Here is a 21,914-nt window from a genome sequence, read left to right on the forward strand (position 1 = left end):
AATACACATTTATGTATTCAATTATGAGGTCAAATACTTGTGTATTAAAAATTAGATGCATATTGGAGTGGTCTATATAATTATGTAAGACTGAAGTTGATAGGTAATGTGGTCAATAGGATTGGCAGTTTAGGGGGTGGGGCATTGTAATCAAAGGTCCACCTTGTCTCTGATTGTTTAGTGATAATGACAGTTGTCAATCATACTAGTGGAATCAATACCCACTTACCTAATCAAAATGTGGTTTTTTTTTAAAAAGCCTGCACATCAACACCTTAATTACATACTTGAATGAACTGCTCCAATTATATACCCAGTTTTTTCAGTTTATTTGTGTATTATGTGCACACACATGAGAACCATAGGGAACTATAGTTTAGTGTGAATACATTTAGTAACAGTAGCTAACCTGTCCTGTTGTTAGGGAGGGTGGTGCCTAAGTAAAGATTTAGAACAAGTTCTAATCTTTCCAAAAACCTTCGCCACCGAGAAGTCATCTAAACGGACATATTGCGAAATAAGTTATACTCGAAAATAGAATAGTTTACAATAATCTTTTCGTTGCTAAATTATTTTGCTTACGACTACATTAACAGGAAGGTTACTATTCGGTTGATTTAATATGCTGCTCAATAATTCATAGGATTGAGATAATTATTTCATGACAGGCGATAATTATTCAGCTTTTATAATAAATTTTAGTATTCAGCTTTCCGTTAGTGATATAGATATCAAGATGCATTTTTCTATTTTATATAACTCATAAATTTCAAACTCAAGAAAAGACCATTATAATCTGATTTAGTAGAAAGCAATGGTTTAGCAAAATCCAAAGCTCAAACTCACCAAACGTCATATTCCTGACTTGGTATATGCATTTTCTGTTGAAACCATGATTCAACACTAGTATGTACTTGTTTGGCTTTATAAATATTTTGATATGAGCGTCACTGATGAGTCTTATGTAGACGAAACGCGCGTCTGGCGTACTAAATTATAATCCTGGTACCTTTGATAACTAATTATACAAAATCTAAATTGCATCATACCAGATATATCACGTAAACAAATTTTATAAACCATATGAATAATATAACACTACAGTGAAAGGAAGGGGCATATGAATGGTTACGTTCTTCTCATAAAGAAAATTCACAATAGCACTTATGCAATTTCTACGACTCTAACTGTATAATTTGACGGGAAATAGTATAGCACTAAAGTCGGAGTTTATGTTACCAAAAGCAAATAGCTTTCTGTCTATCAATCTATCTATTTATGTACTTTGGTGTTGTGTTAAAATTATATGAAGAAAAAATCTGTCAATTTATAACGTTAACTGGTACATGACCAATAATATTGGATTCGTATATTACAACTTGCAGACTAAATTTTATCACATAATTGCAGTTGCATATGTACTTCCTTAAAGTATATAAAATATTCACTTGTTAATTTTGTACTTTTCAGTAAATTTTTACGTAAAAGATTTCATTTACCATTCAAAATATTCAAAAATAAGTAACTGTGTTACAAATGTTGAATTAGAGAAATGAATGCCTTTAATGCAGAGTGCAAGATTGAAACAGCATGCAATATTTACAAACCAATTTATCAGGTTATTTGTTAGTTCAGTTTTCTCTCAAAATGGTATGTACTTGCTTTATAAAACAGAGAAATAAACGAGTTCTTAAGATATTGTGAAAAGCATGAATAATTTCAGTTATATGGAATTTGTTAATTACAATATAGTTTCAAGGATATGCCGATTATATAACTTGTTAGATATGACTAACTCATCATGTTCGTTTTAAAATGAAATGACTTCCATGTTTATGATCTGATGAAGAAATGGAAGTATAGTTTGAAATTTAAATTTTCAATGGAACCATTTTCATATTTGTTATCAATTCGTTATAATTATTAATTTAAAAATAACCTTATGAAACGAAACGTGTGTGACGATTACATATCTTCAAATGTTTTACGATTTGAAGAGAACAGATGGTTGGAATGAACATAGGCGGTGTTTCAAATATCGCAGATGTGCCTCTACTATCAAAATAAACATCTGAAGGCTCAATATGTACTTGAAACAAATTCATAACGATATGCAGCATTTAGCAAACAAAGATTTGGTAAGTATAGTTGAAGAAAAAAATCTGAAATAACTAGTAAACTGTAAAGATTTGCATCAACTATTAAAAGCAACGCAAAAAATGTAAATAAACAACTAACCAACCATTATAAGCATATAAATGTTTAGTTTAAGGACCGATCTGCGGATTTATTGTCCATACACCACCTACGTTAGTCATCAATAAATACGAGATTGGGCAAGTTGAGTATGTATTTAGATAGGTCTTATATTCTTTAGAGATTGAGGTGGTAAATTTATTGTCTTTTTTCGCTGTAATTCTGTTAGAATTGTTATATATTTAGTCTCTTTAGTCATTACAGTTTACATAGAAGCAATTCACTCCAATTGATACTGTGAATGCATTTTTTTATATTTTTTTGAACTCAAGATTTATACTTGTTTTGTTTTGTTTTCTTTTAGCTAGCTCTCCCATTGACAATCCTATCAACATGAAGAGCGGACACCTAAAAGATACTATAAGCAACAATAGAACTGTTCAAGAGAATGATGACATATTGTTTTTATTTCAATGCCAAAGCATAACTAAATCAGTGATCATATGTGTCGAAACATCAATTATTATTCCATTAGTTGATATAATATTATCGGTGTGCAACGTAAAAGAATTTGTTGAGCTGAAACTTATTGACTGAAATGTTTTAATGAGCTTTCTTCCAAAGATTTAAATGAACTGATTTAATTTTGTTATCACATAAAGAGAAATTCAAAGTTTAAAATCACATGCAACTGTTGACATCTTATGTAATTTGTAAACAGAAAAGTGTCAATTAAAGAGTTGTTTCACTGAATACTTGTTCGATTATCCTTCGTTTATACCGTGACCAATATGCAGTGTTTTGCACAGAATAGAGAATATATAAACCTATTTGCAAACCTATTTTCATATGCAGCCTATATGTGTCAAAGAGAAATATTTCAAATAACTTATTTTCACTTCATATTATTGGTGTTGTGTCTATGCAAATATATGACTGAATGAGCTTGAATGAGTTATAAGAGTTCATCCCATATCAATCTCATGAAAATATAGAACTTTTAGAAGATTTCGTAACATCCCATAGAAGTATAATTAAAAGTCAATTTCAAACCGTTTGTAGTATAGGCACAATTACCTAGTGTCTTACATTTATTATTTATCGAGAAGACAGCACTAAAACTAAGTTAGGTTCATTAGTTTTTTACACTAGATGTGTTTATTTCGTGTATAAAAAGTAAATGGAGATATAAAAAGTTGTTGATGATGCAGAAATCGAGAAGTACAAGCTGGAAGGTTTTTTTTTAAATTTTAGATGTACAAAATATTGTTAACCAAATAAATAAATTTTCGCTTGTGACTTATTTTCGCAAGTAGAATAATGGTTCAAATCTAAATCGTCGCGAATATATAATACATAGGACTTTTCTAATATAAAAACATCAAGAATGTAACAATACCGCGAGAAAAAATACGCCGCGTATTCAAGACTCAAGTTCCATAAAAACTCCCTTCGCGGCCGCGAAGTCGTCTAAACGGACATATTGCGAAATAAGTTATCCTCGAAAATAGAATAGGTTACAATAATCTTTACGTTACTAAAATTTGTTGCTTACTGCTACATTAACAGGAAGTTTACTATTCGGTTGATTTATTATGCTGCTCAATAATTCATAGGATTGAAATAATTATTTCATGACAGGCGATAGTTATTCAGCTTTCTACATTTCAATTACTAGTTCGTGTCATTTTGGTACTACCGATGCTTAGGTCGTCAGAAACACTTTCAGAAGCATGATATTGGTACCAAATTAACGCCGTATTGGTGTAAAGTTTGCTTTGGTTTAGTATATTTTAACGTTAACTTCACAAACAATACATATGGTTCTTAATAACAAAAAAAATAGAGTAAACAATGAATCAGATATATAGATATGGTGTCAGTGCCAATGAGACATTAGGTGGATATAAAACCTTTTTTGAAAGTTCTTCTTTTCAACAGAAAGAGCAAAATTACTTATCTTAGCCATAAAACCAGTTTCAACCCACCATCTTTCCTGAAAATGTCCAGTATCAAGTCAGGAATGCGGTAATTACTAGTCCGTTTCTATGTATGTTGTCATTTGTTTTGTAGCAGTTCAGTGTTTCTGTTCCTCATATAGTTGACGCGTTTCCCTCGGTTTCAGTGTGTGACCCAGATTTGTTTTCGTTAAAGCGATTTATGACTATTGAACAGCAGTGATAGGTTTATCTAGCTATAAAACAATGTTAAGTCTACTATTTTCTACATAAAAAAAATGCTTTTCTTATGCTTTACCATTTGATAAAGGACTTTCCGTTTTGAATTTTCTTCGGAGTGCGGTATTTTTGTATGATAATATATAATATATAATACTTAAATTTTCAAGATCAATAAAAAGTAAATTTAGCAAAAAAGTTATTTTCGTGAAATAAAGTTTTGACACCCAGGTCTTCGTATATTTCTCCTAACAGAAGATACTTTAAAATCTGGTCCCGTTAAAACAAATATTCTATAGCAATTATTCCGTAAGAAACAAGTACAACATGTTTTTTCCAGTAGAGATGGCATTCTAGGATATAGATATAGGAAGATGTGGTGTGAGTGCCAATGAGACAACTCTCCATCCAAATAACAATTTAAAAATTAAACCATTATAGGTTAAAGTATGTTTGTTTTTTTCAATTTAAAATTAGTATTTACAAAGCACTTCTATTTATAGTCAGGTGGACCTCCACTGACCTAAACCTGTTCAGTGCGTGTATGAAATAATATTGGAAAAGACTGGTTTTATGTGTCATTGTGTGCATATATCATAGCTATAAACGTACTGGGGATCAATGTTATGTGTCATTGTGTGCATATATCATAGCTATAAACGTACTAGGGATCAATTTTATGTGTCATTGTGTGCATATATCATAGCTATAAACGTACTGGGGATCAATGTTATGTGTCATTGTGTGCATATATCATAGCTATAAACATACTGGGGATCAATTTTATGTGTCATTGTGTACATATATTATAGCTATAAACGTACTGGGGATCAATGTTATGTGTCATAGTGTACATATATCATAGCTATAAACGTACTGGGGATCAATGTTATGTGTCATTGTGTGCATATATCATAGCTATAAACGTACTGGGGATCAATGTTATGTGTCATTGTGTACATATATCATAGCTATAAACGTACTGGGGATCAATGTTATGTGTCATTGTGTACATATATCATAGCTATAAACGTACTGGGGATCAATGTTATGTGTCATTGTGTGCATATATCATAGCTATAAACGTACTGGGGATCAATGTTATGACACATAAATCGTCTAGAGTTTTTTTTCATTTAATGCTGGCACTAACAAGTGCGAAATCTTTGTGTGCATTGGAAACACTCATAATATGGATTTCAGAAAATTTAGCACGTTAAGAACTTGAGTTACAATTCATTTAAATGATGAAGTTAACTCTATAGTTCGGTATAGAACCATTATGAGCTTTATTTGCATTTGAATTCTACGAATGTCACGCACTGTCAGATAAAAGTTTCAAGTCTAATTGCAAAATTATTAATTCAAATTCGGGTAATAAATTGAGTTTACACACGCAATTAATGTTACATTTGTAATTGCATTGATATCCAATTTAACTGAAACTTCAAATATAATGACAGTTCGTCGTTCTGATCTGTGATAGTTGCTAAAAGAGAGGCGACCTATACTAAAGTGACATTCAAACACATAAGTCGAAAATAAACTGACAACCCCACGGGCTAACAAAGAAAATACCAACAGACAAACCACAGTGCACAAAACACAACATTGAAAACTGAACAACACGAAGCCACCAAAAATCCGTGAGTGATCTAGGGTGTTCTGGAAGTGTAAGCAGATCCTGCTCCACATGTGTCATCATTCTTGTTACTGTACAAAAGTTATTCCATAAGTCAACTAGGTTGGTTCCCGCGGTCAAATATTCAGTATGCCTTCAGAATTTACAAATATGAATCGACCCTTATTGTCAATGTATTAATCATTCATTTGTAAATTGTATGGACACCATCACGAGTTGGTCGACTGTTATGGAATAGCCATTTCACAGATGATATCCGATATATTCCTTATGGCGTAGCTACAATACCATTCCCTTTGCACGAATGTGACCTTCAGAATTACACTATTTACCGGATTTGTAATAATATAAGCACCACGATGGGTGTCACATAGGAAGTAGGATCTGCTGACCCTTCTGAAGCATCTGAGATCATTCATATTTTTTGATGGGGTTCGTGTTGATTAGTCTTTAGTTTTCTATGGTGTGTCGTCTGTACTATTATTTGTCTGTTTGTCTTTTTATGTGTTAGCCATGGCGTTGTCAATCTGTTTTCAATGTTCGAGTTTGACTGTCCCTCTGGTATCTTTCATTCCTCTTTTGTTACCAGTATTAATTCAAGATAAACATGAATTTCAATTTGAAAATTTTTATTATTCAGCATTTTTTTAGTAATAAAAAGACTTGTAATAAGCCAATAAAACATATATCTAAATTGACGCCAATGTAAAGAAACGTGTTATCTCATATCAGGAGCTTGTAATGTGATGTCCATTCGAATTTATTTTCGTTTAAATAGGTCGTTGGTTTGTTCGTTTATATTGTTTTACATTTTTCTTTTCAAATAGTTATCAAATGTACCAAGATTATAATTTAGTTCGCCATACGCGCGTTTCATCTACATAAGACTTATCAGTGACGCTCATATAAAAATATTTATAAAGCCAAACAAGGATCCAAAGTTCCAATAAAAGTTGTGCCAAGCCTTTAATGATAAAAAAAAAATAAAAAAAATATACGGTATGAATTTAGCTCATTTAAAAAAAATGATGTCATAGAGATTTGATTGCCTTTTTCGAATTTTTATCATTTCCATACATAGACCAGAACCTACATGATGGTATGAATGGTATAAACCCCTAACTGGAAGGATTGTGCCTGACATTCAAATAACGAAGACATAATCTTTCAATCAGTTTAAATGAATTCTGGAGCTAGGTTACTTTATCTTTTAATTATTTGGTGTGTCACGAACTCAAATGTGTAACTATAAAACAGAAGATGCGGTATGAATGCAAATGAGAAAAATGATAGCTATAGGTCACCGTACAGCCTTCAACAATGAGCAAAGCCCATACCGCAAAGTCAGCTATAAAGATATATAAAGAATATATGTTGTTCATATTTGAATGTATTTATCAATTGTAAACAACGTTAAAACTAATGTTACCATATTTAGACATTTACTTTAAGAATATATCAAAATAAAGCGTCCATCTAGAATTTCCTGTGGCAGAATCTTTTTGTGACAGTTTTGCTGCTCATTTTCTGTAAAATTAATGTTCACGAACTGTAAGAATGATTAGAAAGCTGAGGTTTTTCCATCAGAGGCAAAGATGCCTTTAGGCAGATTTGGTATAACTTTTATAAATCTATATTGGCCAATGCTTGTCTCGATCGATTTGGGCTTTTCAACTGTTCTAATTCGAGCGCCACTGATGAGTCTTCTGAAGACAAAGTATGTGTCTGGCGAAATAAAATAGGAAGTCTGATATCTCCGTTGATTTTTTTCTAATTGGTTTACTAATGAATAAGACGAGTTTGAGATCATCAAAAACAGAGGGAAGACTGAAGTGAACAGTTAAACTAATTAGATCCTTACTCAAAAAGGATATTAACACTTTAAACTTTTGTATAATATTATGGGGTGACAAAGACAACTCTTCACGTTTAGTCTTTGAAGAAATTTGTAATCGTTATCTTAAGTTTAAGTGTTGTCATATTGGTAGCTATCATTGAAAATCATCAGAAATTATAGAATTATCCCACGCGCCAAGTTCAGCAGATATTCAATTTCGCAATAAAATGGACATTAACATTTGCTACATTTAATAAAACCTCAAAATAACCCGATACACGTTTTCAATTAATTCTCCTACTCTTATCAGAACAAATTAATGAGGAGAAATCTCGTTATGACCATTTACATCCTTGCTAACCAATGTTTGATTTAAGGAACAAATCTCCAGACACATTAGTACATATAAGTTGACATTGTTCATGTTTTCTTTTTCTTTTTATCATTTGCCATATAGATTAGATAGAGATAACATTACAGTTCTTATCAATTTCAATTTTAGTTAGTTCCTGTATTCAAAGTATAGGCTTTTCTGATTGGCCTTTATGCCTACGCAAATGAAGTAACAACCTTCACTTCATTGCAAATCCGTCCATTCGTATGTCTGTCTGCTCCGGAAAAACTGTATGTGAAGATCATTTACTTCATTAAGACAAACATGCAATAAAATATCCATAAAATGTGCCATTATTATATTGCTATTGTTGTATTATTATGGTTGCAACTGATTAATATTTATACTTTTGAAAAGAACAATCCCTTGTGATAGTAAAGGAATGGTGACGGGGTATAGTTCAAAAGAAAGAAATTTCAGGAACGAATAATCCAAATCGTTCAACTCCAACTTCATTACTCGTCAAAATCCATACCGGACATCTAATAACGAGGACCTAAGCTATTACAATATTAGTGCCAAGTAAGAAAATGAACATTTACATAGTTGATAGTATATAAATATCAATATCAATGTATACTGATAAAAACATTGATATTATGGGGGACATAGCTATCATTTCATTGATACAAATCCAATATTCAAAATCTTAATTCAATAAAATAAAAAAATATCAGGTCACAATCAGAAGGGGAGACAGCGTCTTGACCACAGAAACTATTATTCTTTGTAAGATATTCACTATCCACAATTTTAAAAATACTTCAAACCGGGAAGGAATTCAAATTACTCTATTTTCGACATGACACCCACCATGCTATCCACAACATAAGGAAACAACATTTCGAAGCTTAAAGTTATATGGTTTTCAAATCGGTCAAATAAATTAAGCAAATTTTGTTTTTGGTGATGTTGTAATGAAGTCGTCGGACCATTAGGAGAAGCGATTCAGTACTTTTAACCAAATACAAAAGAATATAAGATAATAAATGCAAGAAAGTATATCCATCGTCTTCATTCATAATATAGTAAGTACATATATTATTATGATAGTTTTTCATATGAGTAACGAGCGGAAGTAAACAATTTACTCAGTCCCAGTGTGATAACCCAGATCAGCACTATGTGACATCACGTTGTCTAGCTGATATATTATGTGTACATTAATAGTATATGATAAAAGATTGATACATGTCCTTTTCCATATCGGCTCAGGTGAACGATTTCGACGACCATCTCACAAGACAACCGGGAATATAGGAAAAGGTCAGGTATCAATTTAAATAGATACAATTGATATTTAAATGTTAGAATATAATACCACAAAGAATAATCGGAAACGTGCGAAGTTGTTCTTCTTCTTTGTCAATTGCAGCTAAAGCTGGTGCACTTACCTTATTGATTCTTTCTCGTCCATAAGTTCTGTTTCTTTTTATCATAGTTCATGTTACGTTCAAAAATTGGTATCCTTTAAAGAGCAAACTATTTTATCAATAAAAGTCCTTCTATATTCCAACTCTTCTAGGAAGAAAAATCACAACCATTACAGCTAGATATGCCACTGTCACCTAATTAAGAACTGAATACTTGAGGGTTTCCGTGATAAAATGACAATTTAGCAGAATAATCAAACAAGCACGAGGCTTTTATAATCAAATATGTTCAACTTATTGAATTGAGTATTTGCTTAATTAAATCTGTATCTCCTTTAATAATAAAGTACAGTTAATTAAATTTCGACAATTGTAAATTACTTGGGTGATGATATATGAATTAAATTATGTAATTAATTCCTTGGTACCGTTCGTCTCTTTATATACAATGACATTCAGAATACTCTCACGTGTAAACAGCAGGGTAATGCGATCATTGGTAATGTCATGTGCCCCGGAAAAGTAATCATATCCTTTTTATTGTGATCCCCCAGTCAAATTAGTCAAACTATCATAAACAAAAACAGTATATAAATATGGATGTTATAACATACTACAATTTTAGCTTTTAGCATAGGAAAGAATTAATTTAGGACCATTTCCATTACACATTATTACTTAAATCCTTCCAGATTGGGCACGTGACTGGTGGTGGCTCTACGGTTGAAATAAATTATCAACGTTAAAAACAAAGGTCATAGAGTAGAAATATTAGATGACCATGCACAATCCTGGGAATGGTTCTACTGTGTCCTCTGCTCAAATTGTAAAGAGCAAAGGTCGGTTGATTGAACGTGGCAGAATTAATTGCATTCAACATTCAGTGTTGGCAATAATCTACGTTTACCATAGTGTGTAAATGTTACATATGTGCGTTTCGTCTACAAGAAAATCACCAGTGACTAAGGGCCAAATTAAGTATTAAATTGAAGAGCATTGAGAACCAAAAAATTCCTAAAAGTGTTGCTAAATACAGCTAAGGGAATCTCATTGAATCCTGAGGTAGAAAAGCCTTAGTTTTTTAAAAATTCGACATTTTGTAAGCAATTGATTTATGATAATGATCATATCAATGATAATTCATGTCAACACATGATTGCTGACTACTGGGCTGGTGCATGATATCCTCGGGGAATAAAATCTCTACCAGCAGTGGCATCGACCCAGATGTTGTAAATAAAATTGTCATAGATACCAGGATTGAAATTTTGTATCAGACAATCACCTCTGTTTATCAAATTCATCTAATAGTCAAAATCTTAGAAAATATGTATTTAAAAAAAAAAGTTTAGCATACAGATACACAATTAAATATATCGTATTTACAAAATCAAATTATTTTTGTTGTTGTATTATTTCTTTGTTTATGATATGACGATCAGCTGTGACATTAAGAAATTGAGAATCTGTGTTGCAAGAAAGATGTCGAAAATGGAACTAGACCATCCCTACACGACTACTTCTTAATCATTTATTAACATAATTACAAATGAAACAACACGACATGTCATGCGCAACAACTACTTTCAACCAATCACTTTATGACTATTTTATTAATACTTATAAAACAGCATTATTTACAACCCAAAACAACAAAATACTAACCATAAACAATTAACAAAAATATGCACATCAAAACAACAGACAAAACATCAATACATTAAATTAGTCTGCAGACAAAAACTTATGCTTTTTATTAACTTTTTGACTGTTTAGTTTCCAGGTTACCCAGTGGCGGATTTACCGGGGGGGGGGGCACAGGGGGCACGTGCCCCCCCCCCCCCCCAGTTCAGGTCACCAAAAAAATAATTTCTAACATAATTTTATTGCTACTGAATCTTCTTATCTAGAGCGGAAATGAATCACAGCTTGATTTGACTTCTTAAACTGGTCGTTAATTAATGCCAGCGTCCACATGCGTGATTTATGACAACTTATCGATGGGTGTGTAAATATTGACACTTTTGTGTGTTTTTAATGTCTCTTTGGAAGCGTAAATTATGGAAAATACATATACATGTTGATTGGAATAGTACGAATTTTTATTGGTTTATAATTATACAATACAGATTAAGATCGATTACCAGGTGAAACTCCTGATCTGTGTAGCTTTAAAGATTAGGTACAAATTATAAATTATGTTTAATGTTGGTATACATCTATATTTTAATATTACTTAGTTTCTCTTCATTTCAAAATACAGTACTCACAATACCATTTTATTTAGAATTTATGTTTTTTCTCTCTTCAAAACCGTCTTTTTGTGAATTTATTCAGCAATAAATCAAATCATTTATTATTTTATAATACCATACACGTTTGTTTTTTAAATGGAATGTCCTATTTCCCTCCCTCTTATTTTACATGGGAAATCGACAATTGCAATGAAGGTGTTTTACAGAAATTAGAATATTTTACAAAAAAGTAAGTCTGGAAGCAAGGTCAAACAAATACAGAAGTGATGGTAGAAAATATTGATTGATTGTATGTTGTTTGACGTCCAGTGGCAAATATTTGATGCATGTTGAGGACAAATACAATAAAGATCTATTGGCAGAAAGAAAGTATAAAGTGAAATAAATAAAAACAATAAAAGATCTAGAAATATAAAGATGTAGAAACGATGATCTGATCTGATCCTTCTAAAAACAACCAAAAAACAAAACACTCACACGCATATACCGTATATACATCTCTAAAAAGTCTAAAATTTTTGTTTCATGGTGCCCCCCCCAGACATCAAGGTTCTGGATCCGCCCCTGTAATACCTGCATCACGATATCTGAGGCACGATAGGTACCTTGCACATATTGTAATGACCAAACAATGGTTTATGTCATGTTTAATAAAACAAACATTCTATTTGCTTAACCCAATAATATAAAATGCTAAAAGGTAAAGATTGGCACCAAATTTTCACATTCTACCAAGAATTCATACATATGATACAATACATAAACTACGTATGTGTATATCTAAGTCTATGCTATTTGAGCAGACCATTAAAGACATAGAAAGAATGTCGCAATGTTCTGACGCTAGATATTCAATATGTTGATTACAGGGAGATAACTACAATTATCATCTGTGCACTTTTCTTCCTGGCTAAATTTCTTTAACTTAACTTACCCATGTAAAGTTGTCCAGCAAAATATGCTGTAAGGAAATTATCTGACCCAGTCTGTGGAAAAACATATGTCTTATAACTTTTTAGAGTTGTATAATCGACCACAATAAATATTAAATATAAAGATTTTGAAATAAATTGCTATAGCTAGATATCAGCTAGGTTCAATCCACCATTTATATCTACATAATACAATCTCTGAATCAAGTTAGGAATATGACAGTTTTTGTCCATTCGTTTGTTGTTTTTTAGCATTTGATTTTGCCATTTGTTTTGAGACTTTCCTTTTTTTAATTTTCCTCTTAGTTCAGTATTTTTTGTGATTTCACTTTTTGTTAAAAGATTACTGACCAAAAATCTGAGGGTAAAAAATTGCTTCAGAAAATAGACTTCAATTAAACTGATTGAAAGATTATGTCTTCATCATATGAATTGTTGTATAGTTGATTTTCTTTCTTTCTAGAGTTTCTCTCTATATCTTCTATATATGGTTATTGCCCTAAACGACCCAAGTGGAAAAAGTCCAAGCTTTTGTAGGCATGTAAATTTTAGTGAGTAAATAAAGTCTTCAGAATTTGGAAGAGGTGTTGACACTGTTCTATCATTCCTGTCAATCACATGCGGATTGATAAAAAAAAAATCAAATCAAAATTTACTGTTAGAGACTCGTCATTTTTAACATGGGAGGTGGAATGCTTGTTATTTTGAAATCAAACAGAATTTTTTTTTGAATCCCTCCGACTTAATATTTCACTTTTAACATTTTATCCCCCCCATTATTATTTTTTTATGTGATCCTCCCTTTATTAAACATGCCAAAATGTACACATGCAAAAATGTTACATTTGACAAACTTGAAATATATATATATATATAAGTACGTCTGAGTCAGTGACAACCCTACAACAGATGTATCCATCGGATCTATATATAGGATATACAGATAATAATACTTGGAAGATTCATTTTTTTTTTAAATTCACAAAACTTAGTTTTATTAGAGATTAAATCGATCTTCTAGCTTTGAAAATAAACTTCAGTGACCGCTGTGGGTAGAAAACCTGGAATTGATAGTAAATAGCACTTCTAGTATGTTTATATCCATATCACAAGGGAACTGTAATTAATGGAAAACGAAAAATCATGAACGGATTTGGGAAAAAAGTGGGAAAAAAGTTGTCCTGTTTCCAAATACCTGTGATGACACCATCAAAAACAAATATATTAAGTTAACTAAAACTGTTTGCAACAATCTCTACATATTCTTTCACAACATGCGTGTGATCCAAAGAAGGAGGAAAGTTTGCAAAAGAGGTAGGAACACACTTGTAAGCATTGAGTTCGTATCACTCCCCTACAAAACAGCGTCCCTTTAAGAAATTTTTGTTTAGACTGTTTTTAATGTAGCTTATTTCTAAACAGTAAGGTGTTGATAATACAATATAATGAAGTTGTAATCCTGGCGAGAAGATTTGAATACAGGTTTCCACAACATTCAACAAACCTAACTTATAATGACTGAAGAAAAGAGTCTTGGTAAGTGACAATGTTTTAACCACAGGCACTTGTTTCTGTATATGTACGTTGATAGTGGGTCTTCCAATGAATAGAAACAAGTGCCTGTGGTTTTAACAGTAAAAGAAAATAACCACACTGACATATTTCAGCAGAAAGTACCAAATTAAAGTAAGTTGGGGAAAAATCTTTGAGGGCTGCTCTCATGTAAAAAATGTTGTGAGTTATTGATATAATGGACAAATTTAGACATCACAATCCTGCAAACAATAAACCTTATCGCTATTTGTCCGCCATTACTTGGACATTACACAGTTTCGCATACAATTTCTACATCACAATAGCAAATGTCTAACGCTTTAATGTAAAAGTGATTATTGTGTAACGTCAATAGTTCAAGCGGAACAGATTCTTAGGTCAACTGGGAATAGCGATAACATGGATAAGGTTGTATATATGATTTTAACCTATGGCTATGTAACTGAGTAGACTATATCAAATGATTTTCATGTGTTTGTATATTGCCTTTTTTCTGCAGACTGTAAAAAAATGCACATCAAAATCCAGGTAAGTTTTTAATTTTTTCATGTTTTTCAAAACATAGACTATATTAGTCAGAGATTGCTCTAGCGCCCAAAAGATTACATCCAACAATTGTTTACAGCCCTTGGATGTCAGAGTAATCTGGGATAAGATTACCAATGAGACAACTCTCCACAAGACATCAAATGACAAATGTAAAACAATTCAAACAAAAACACGTAACAAGCCTAATTTATGAACAAAAAATGAAGGAAAAACAAAAATGTAACACATCAACAAACAACAACCACTGAATTAAAGGTTCCTGATTTGGGAGAGGCACATACATGTACAGACAGAATGTGGCAGAGTAAAAGGCTGTTTTGTCAGACAAGCAGCGGGCTGCGCCTCAGGGTGTACTTGGATACTTCAGGGTGTTAAAATATCCATATCTACGGATATAAACGTAGATAACTTATAATATTGTTCTCCAATTCCATATTAAATCATTCTGTTCATGTTTAAGCAATCAGTGATTTTCTTCTTACATTTTAGAGAATGAAATGGAAGAACAGAAGCTTGCACCATCACAGAAGGCTATGATAGAAAGGAACAGACAAAAAGCATTACTTCTTAGACAAGCCAGACTGATGAAAAAACCTTATGCTAAAGATAAAAATGATGTGGGGTAATTACATCTATAAAGATATAAGAAGAATTGATATGAATACCAAAGAGACAACTCAACATCCAAGTCACAATGTGTAAAAAGTAAACAATTATAGGTAAAAGTACAGCCTTCAGCATGGAGCTTTGGCTCACATCAAATAGCAAGCTATGAAAAAAACCTTTTAAATAACACATCATGGAACGTACACCCGGGGAGGGGGTTACTTCTTATACTTTTAGTGGTACGTGTGAGTCATAAAACAGTGTAACTTTTTCATACCATGCTGGTTAGAATAGGGTCACTTTTTCATGTCCTGTTGGTTAGAACAGGGTTGCTTTTTCATGCCCTGCTGGTGAGAACAGGGTCTTTTTTTAAACAAAGTATTTGTGTAGAGCAGTATCACTTATTTAACTGTTTAAAGATAGTCTATAACCCGGGTCTAGAAGTGAATCTATTTTATACAGTCTAAAACAGGGTATACATTTTCTGAGTGTGTATAGTACATGGTATGTTTTTCAATATTTTTGTCTAGAACAGGGTATGTTTTTCAATATTTTTGTTTAGAACAGGGTATGTTTTTAAATGTTTTTGTTTAGAACAGGGTATGTTTTTCATTGTTTTTGTTTAGAACAGGGTATGTTTTTCAATATTTTTGTTTAGAACAGGGTATGTTTTTCAATGTTTTTGTTTAGAACAGGGTATGGTTTTCAATGTTTTTGTTTAGAACAGGGTATGTTTTTCAATGTTTTTGTTTAGAACAGGGTATGTTTTTCAATGTTTTCTGGTTAGAACAGAGTTGATTTGGCAAGTGCTGTCGGCACAGTTATACCCGAAAGGATAGTCAGTACCCCCTCCCCCAGGGGTACACCATCTCTATATGTTTCCAAATTACATATTAAGTCAGGGGTGATAAACCTTCAAGAAAACAGCACATTACTCTAAAGAGACAACAGGACATAAAATGATTATAAATATGCTCAAATGTTATCATATTAATATATATATGTAGATTTAACCCAATGATAATGATGATATGAACTTATTGATAAGAACATGTATTTGTTAAATTCACATAACTATAAAAATATGTGCTTTTGTAGGCAAAAAGTGAAAGGTCCAGCTAAAGTGATTGACACTGGCGCAGGATTTTACCTTGAGGAAGATGACGAAGAAGACAAATTAATGGCTAATATTCCAATAAAGCATGCTCCTGGTAGGTGTGATAAGCTAATGGCAAACATTTCAACAAAGCATGCTCCTATGTGATAACTTAATGGCAATCATTTCAATAAAGCATGCTCCTTGTAGGTGATAAAATTATGACCTACATGTACTTGGAGTATATAATCTATAAAAAATATACTGACAAAATATATGCAAACTAAAAGGAAGCCATAAACCATAAAACTGTGCAAATTTGATTACCAATAAAAAAGGATTGAAACAATCCTCTCTGTTAATAAGGTTAACTAGGTAAGTGGTCCCAAAAACTAGAACTCAACACAGTTCCCTTGGGTAAAATTCATGTCACCTTAAGACATGCACCAATGGATATATATTATATAAGAAAGAACATCAATTGTTCAACCTGTTAGTCAAATGCAGTTTTTTTCTCACTTTATTTGGTCTTTTGGAAAATGTTGTTTGTGCTGTATTTAGACCCTTCTACATTGAAATTTGTTTTACATGCACACATATAAAAATTGCGGTTTTTATACAACGCAATCATAGGTTTGAACATAGTTTTCAATTTAGACTTGTGTATTATATAAGAAATATACAGATTTATAAAGTAGAACAAGTCTGACCTTTTAAACTTAAATGAACCCATTACAGTTCACATGTCTTAAATTAAAAAAATACCTAATTTTTTGGATATAAAATAAGTATCTACCTGAAAGACTAGGAATAATTTTTACATGTCATGCTCTGATTGACTGAAACAGTTATGAATAGACTAATGAAACTAAATTACTAAAATTTCATGATTCTAAACAAACAAGATCCCACTTCTAGTTTGAAAGTAAAATCAGCTGAGAATAAAATGAATGAAAACTTGAAGACTATGAAAAATATGGACCTAAAAACTTTACCATTAATTAAAGGAGATAAAAATAAACACAGGTATTTAAAGAGTTTTGAGAAAAGTAGGTAAAATTCATATTTATTAAAAAAAGTATATTGATGGCAAAACCACATTGAACTGTCACATTAGCATGGTTATTAGTTATTAGGAGTAATAACTGATGGCAAAAAATCCAGTGAAGCATGGTCCATATAATAGTAAATAGTAAAAAGTTCATACACATTAAAATGTTTTTGAGGTTGGATCCTTGATAAATTTTTAATGGCCTTTACAAGAACTATATCTCTCTTTCTCTAATTCTTCGTCAATATATCCCTTTCTGCACCCATTGTATAAAAAAAAAATAATCAATGTGTGGTTCGTTTGATCTCAGTACTTCATTGGTTAAAATCCGATTATGACGTCAAATTTTCTTGCTTTCCTCTGAAAATATTATTGTGACGGCATGAAAAAAGGCGACCATGCCTGATGTCGTCACATAGAAAGAACATATCTTTTTGCAGATCATTCGAAAAGAAGGGATAAGTTTGCCTGCATAATGTTAAAAAATCATTAGAGAAACAGATTCCACCACCAAATCTTGTTTAATACGATATTTATCCACTCTCGCATTAAATTTTAAATATTAAAAACCGCTTGGGCAAGCCTCGCGTTTTAAATTTGAAAATTTAACTGTCACGAGTGGAGAAATATCGTATTACACTCAATGCAGTGGTAGAATCTATATTTAACAGAATTAGTACACCTATCATTATGTACATGTATATTGTAGTAAGCTTATTACCAATTCAATCATCTGTTTTTCCTGAAAATATTTAAATGCCTACCTTTAAAACAAATCAACATCCTCAATTTATAATAAATCGTGTAGGAATTCAGTATTTGCAGTTGCAAGGTGGTAAACCTAAATTTATATAATTTATTTAAACATAACAATGTACTAATGCCTGGTGGTTTTTTTTCAGGCCCTATAGTTACAGAAAATAAAATGTTTTGTGATGATTGTGGAAAGGAGATGCAGGAGTCTTACTTGAAAACCAATTATGATGTAGATATCTGTGATGTATGTAGGTGTGTATAACTAAATGTCCTTTATATTTCAATGATACTTTTGCATTTTTTAAACATTTCCTGATTAAAGTTTTGTTGACCTACATTTGATGGAAAAGCTGTTCGAAGCCTTTCAAATGTGTACTTGTAATTTAAAAAAAAATGTATTTTTGTCAAAATCTTTTATGTTTCAAGTACCAGTAATCACAAAAATACATTTATATATATAGTTTATATATGAGGGTGTCCAACCAAATTTTATCTGATTTACTTGTTAGACAGTTTTAAATATAGTATGTATAAGCAGAATGAGAAATCAAAGTTTTGGTAGAAAACCTTTCACAAATGTATATAACTTTTAAAAATATAATAAAAAAAATTCTCTTACCATTATAACAATGGATATTGGATATTATTTAATAAGATACACTTTGAGTTCTGTGTAATGCTTATTATTTTTTGACAGAGAAAATGAAGATAAACACAATTTAATTACCAAAACAGATGCAAGGACAAAGTATTTATTACGAGATGCTGATTTTGATGTTAGAGACCCACCATTGAAATTCATTTCTAGGAAGAATCCACATCACAAGTCTTGGGGAGAAATGAAACTCTTTTATGAACCTCAGGTAACCCATAAACTTAGCAATCCACATCACAACTCTTGGGGAGAAATGAAACTCTTTTATGAACCTCAGGTAACGCATAAACATTAGCAATCCACATCACAACTCTTGGGGAGAAATGAAACTCTTTTATGAACCTCAGGTAACGCATAAACATTAGCAATCCACATCATAACTCTTGGGGAGAAATGAAACTCTTTTATGAACCTCAGGTAACGCATAAACATTAGCAATCCACATCACAACTCTTGGGGAGAAATGAAACTCTTTTATGAACCTCAGGTAACGATCACAACTCTTGGGGAGAAATGAAACTCTTTTATGAACCTCAGGTAACGCATAAACATTAGCAAACCTGAGCTCTATTTTGAAAGGAACAAGAATGTGTCCAAAGTACACAGATGCCCCACTCGCATTATCATTTTCCATGTTCAATGGACTGTGAAATTGGGTAAAAAATCTAATTTGGCTTAAAAGTAAAAAGATCAACCAATAGGGAACATGTGTACCAAGTTTCAAGTGGATTGGACTTTAACTTCATCAAAAACTACCTTGACCAAAAACTTTAACCTGAAACTCACACTTTTAATTTTATTGTTCAGTGGACCATGAAAATGGGGTCAAAAGTCTAATTTGGTTTTAAAATAAGAAAGATCATATCATAAGGAACATGTGTACTAAGTTTCAAGTTGATTCGACTTCAGCTTCATCAAATACTACCTTGACCAAAAAATTTAATCTGAAGTTAGACGAACTGACGAACTAACGAACAGACGAAAGGACGAACAGACCAGAAAACATAAGAAGATAGAAGAAGAAAGAGATATTGTAGGTGGGGCATAAAAACAGCTAAAATTTTATTTTGATAATGTAGAGTAAACCTGTTCATGAATTGATAAAGTGTTAAAAGTAGAACTAAATTTTTTATTAAATTAATTTGTCTATCTAAATTTTCGAGTATATTGTATCTGTCCATAGCTGTTTGTCAAATGTCTAAAATTGATGGACATGAAAATTTATGTTTCATTTATATTAAATTTTGATTAGTTTATTTTAATCAGTAAGTTTGTTTTTTCATTATTTTTTAAAAGGTATATAAAAGAGCAATGGAAATATGGGAAACTGAAGAGAAGATAGAAGAAGAAAGAGATAAAAGGGAAGACAATAAAGAAAAAACAAAGCGAAAAAAATTTGACAAGAAAGTCAAAGGTATTGATCCATTAACTTAGATTAAATTGAGAATGGAAATGGGGAATGTGTAGAGGATACAGTCGAAGGCCACTATTGGGTCTTCAACACAGCGAGAAAATCCTGCTTCAGCTGTCCCCTGAACAAAAATGTATACTAGTGAAAATGGACACCTTGTTTGATGATAAGCAAGACCCTACGTGTATCTGAATAATACTTTGACAAACAATGGTTCTTGGTAGCATGATAGTTGGTACCACTTGTAACCATTGAAATAAGTGCTTTATAAACATACTACCATACTACTGTCACCCTTGTCACAGTAGATTTTATATAAATTATGGTCAATTATCAGTACACTTACTATGTTTGTAGTCTTTCTAAAGGATTACTAGCAAGCCTCGTCACACTAACTATATAGAACCACTGTAAATGTTTACATGTTAAAGTATTGCAATTCAAATTTCAGCATTTGCATTACCGGAATATTCTCAAAATAAGTACATAAAAGCAAGACATATCTGTGTCAACAGTTTACTTAACATATTGATAGTTGGCAAAGTGTCATTTTGGTATATTGTTTTTCTCTTTTCAAAACAGAATTGAGATTGGCTGTGAGAGGAAGTTTAGCAAGAAAAGACAGAGGACCACATCAGCATGAGTATGGGGAGGAAACATATGATGAAGAAGAAGATATGTACAGTAAAAAATGTCAGACATGTGGACATATTGATACATATGAAAAAATGTAATGGCTGCAAATGAGAAGGAAGTTATTTGTATAATAATAGATTCAAATCTTGAAATATAATATAACATTTGATATAATTGTAGTCTGTTGTTTCTTTTTGAACATTTACATCTTATGTCGATTATATAGGTTATATATAAATTTATTGTAATTGTAAACCGTATATGTCAGAATGATGAATGTACACTTCAGGGAATTTGTCATTTTGATTTTAAACACACCTTTTTTTCTAGATCTGTAAAATCCATAGACTTAATTTGTCTAGATATGTAAAAGACTAGTTGTAAGTGAAAGCAATTCATATGTACAATGTATGCTGTTACATGTATTAAAGATTTATTTTTGCTATATTATTACTTTTCTTGCTTTTTTATGCCCCATTTATGGCCATCATATATGTTTTTTGGCCTGTGCTTCAGTCTGTTTGTTCATTTGTTTGTTGTCTGTCTGTCCTGCTTCAGGTTAAAGTTTTTGGTCGATGTAGCTTTTGATGAAGATGAAGTCTAAAGTCCAATCAACTTGAAACTTAGTAAACATGTTCCCTATGATAAGATCTTTTTAATTTTAATGCCAAATTAGAGATTTTATCCGATTTTCACGGTCCACTGAACATAGAAAATGATAATGCGGATAGGTCCATCCATGAACTTGGGACACATTCTTGTTAAAATTTGTTTTCAATAGTAGTTGTATGATA

The 21,914-nt window shown here is 31.6% G+C and overlaps 1 protein-coding gene across 1 annotated transcript; it reads left to right on the plus strand.

The window, feature by feature from the left end:
• The first annotated feature begins 14,159 nt into the window (after positions 1 to 14,159).
• Positions 14,160 to 21,335, plus strand: LOC134715160 (DNA repair protein complementing XP-A cells homolog). The gene is made up of 7 exons (XM_063577128.1): positions 14,160 to 14,342; positions 15,399 to 15,531; positions 16,614 to 16,726; positions 18,565 to 18,670; positions 19,116 to 19,281; positions 20,370 to 20,487; positions 21,067 to 21,335. Exons 1-7 carry the CDS (start codon positions 14,321 to 14,323, stop codon positions 21,216 to 21,218), a joined length of 810 nt encoding a protein of 269 aa, XP_063433198.1. The 5' UTR covers positions 14,160 to 14,320; the 3' UTR covers positions 21,219 to 21,335.
• Positions 21,336 to 21,914: the final 579 nt, after the last annotated feature.

This window comes from Mytilus trossulus, chromosome 4 (genome assembly GCF_036588685.1).
Source record: "Mytilus trossulus isolate FHL-02 chromosome 4, PNRI_Mtr1.1.1.hap1, whole genome shotgun sequence".
Taxonomy (NCBI): Eukaryota; Metazoa; Mollusca; class Bivalvia; order Mytilida; family Mytilidae; genus Mytilus; species Mytilus trossulus.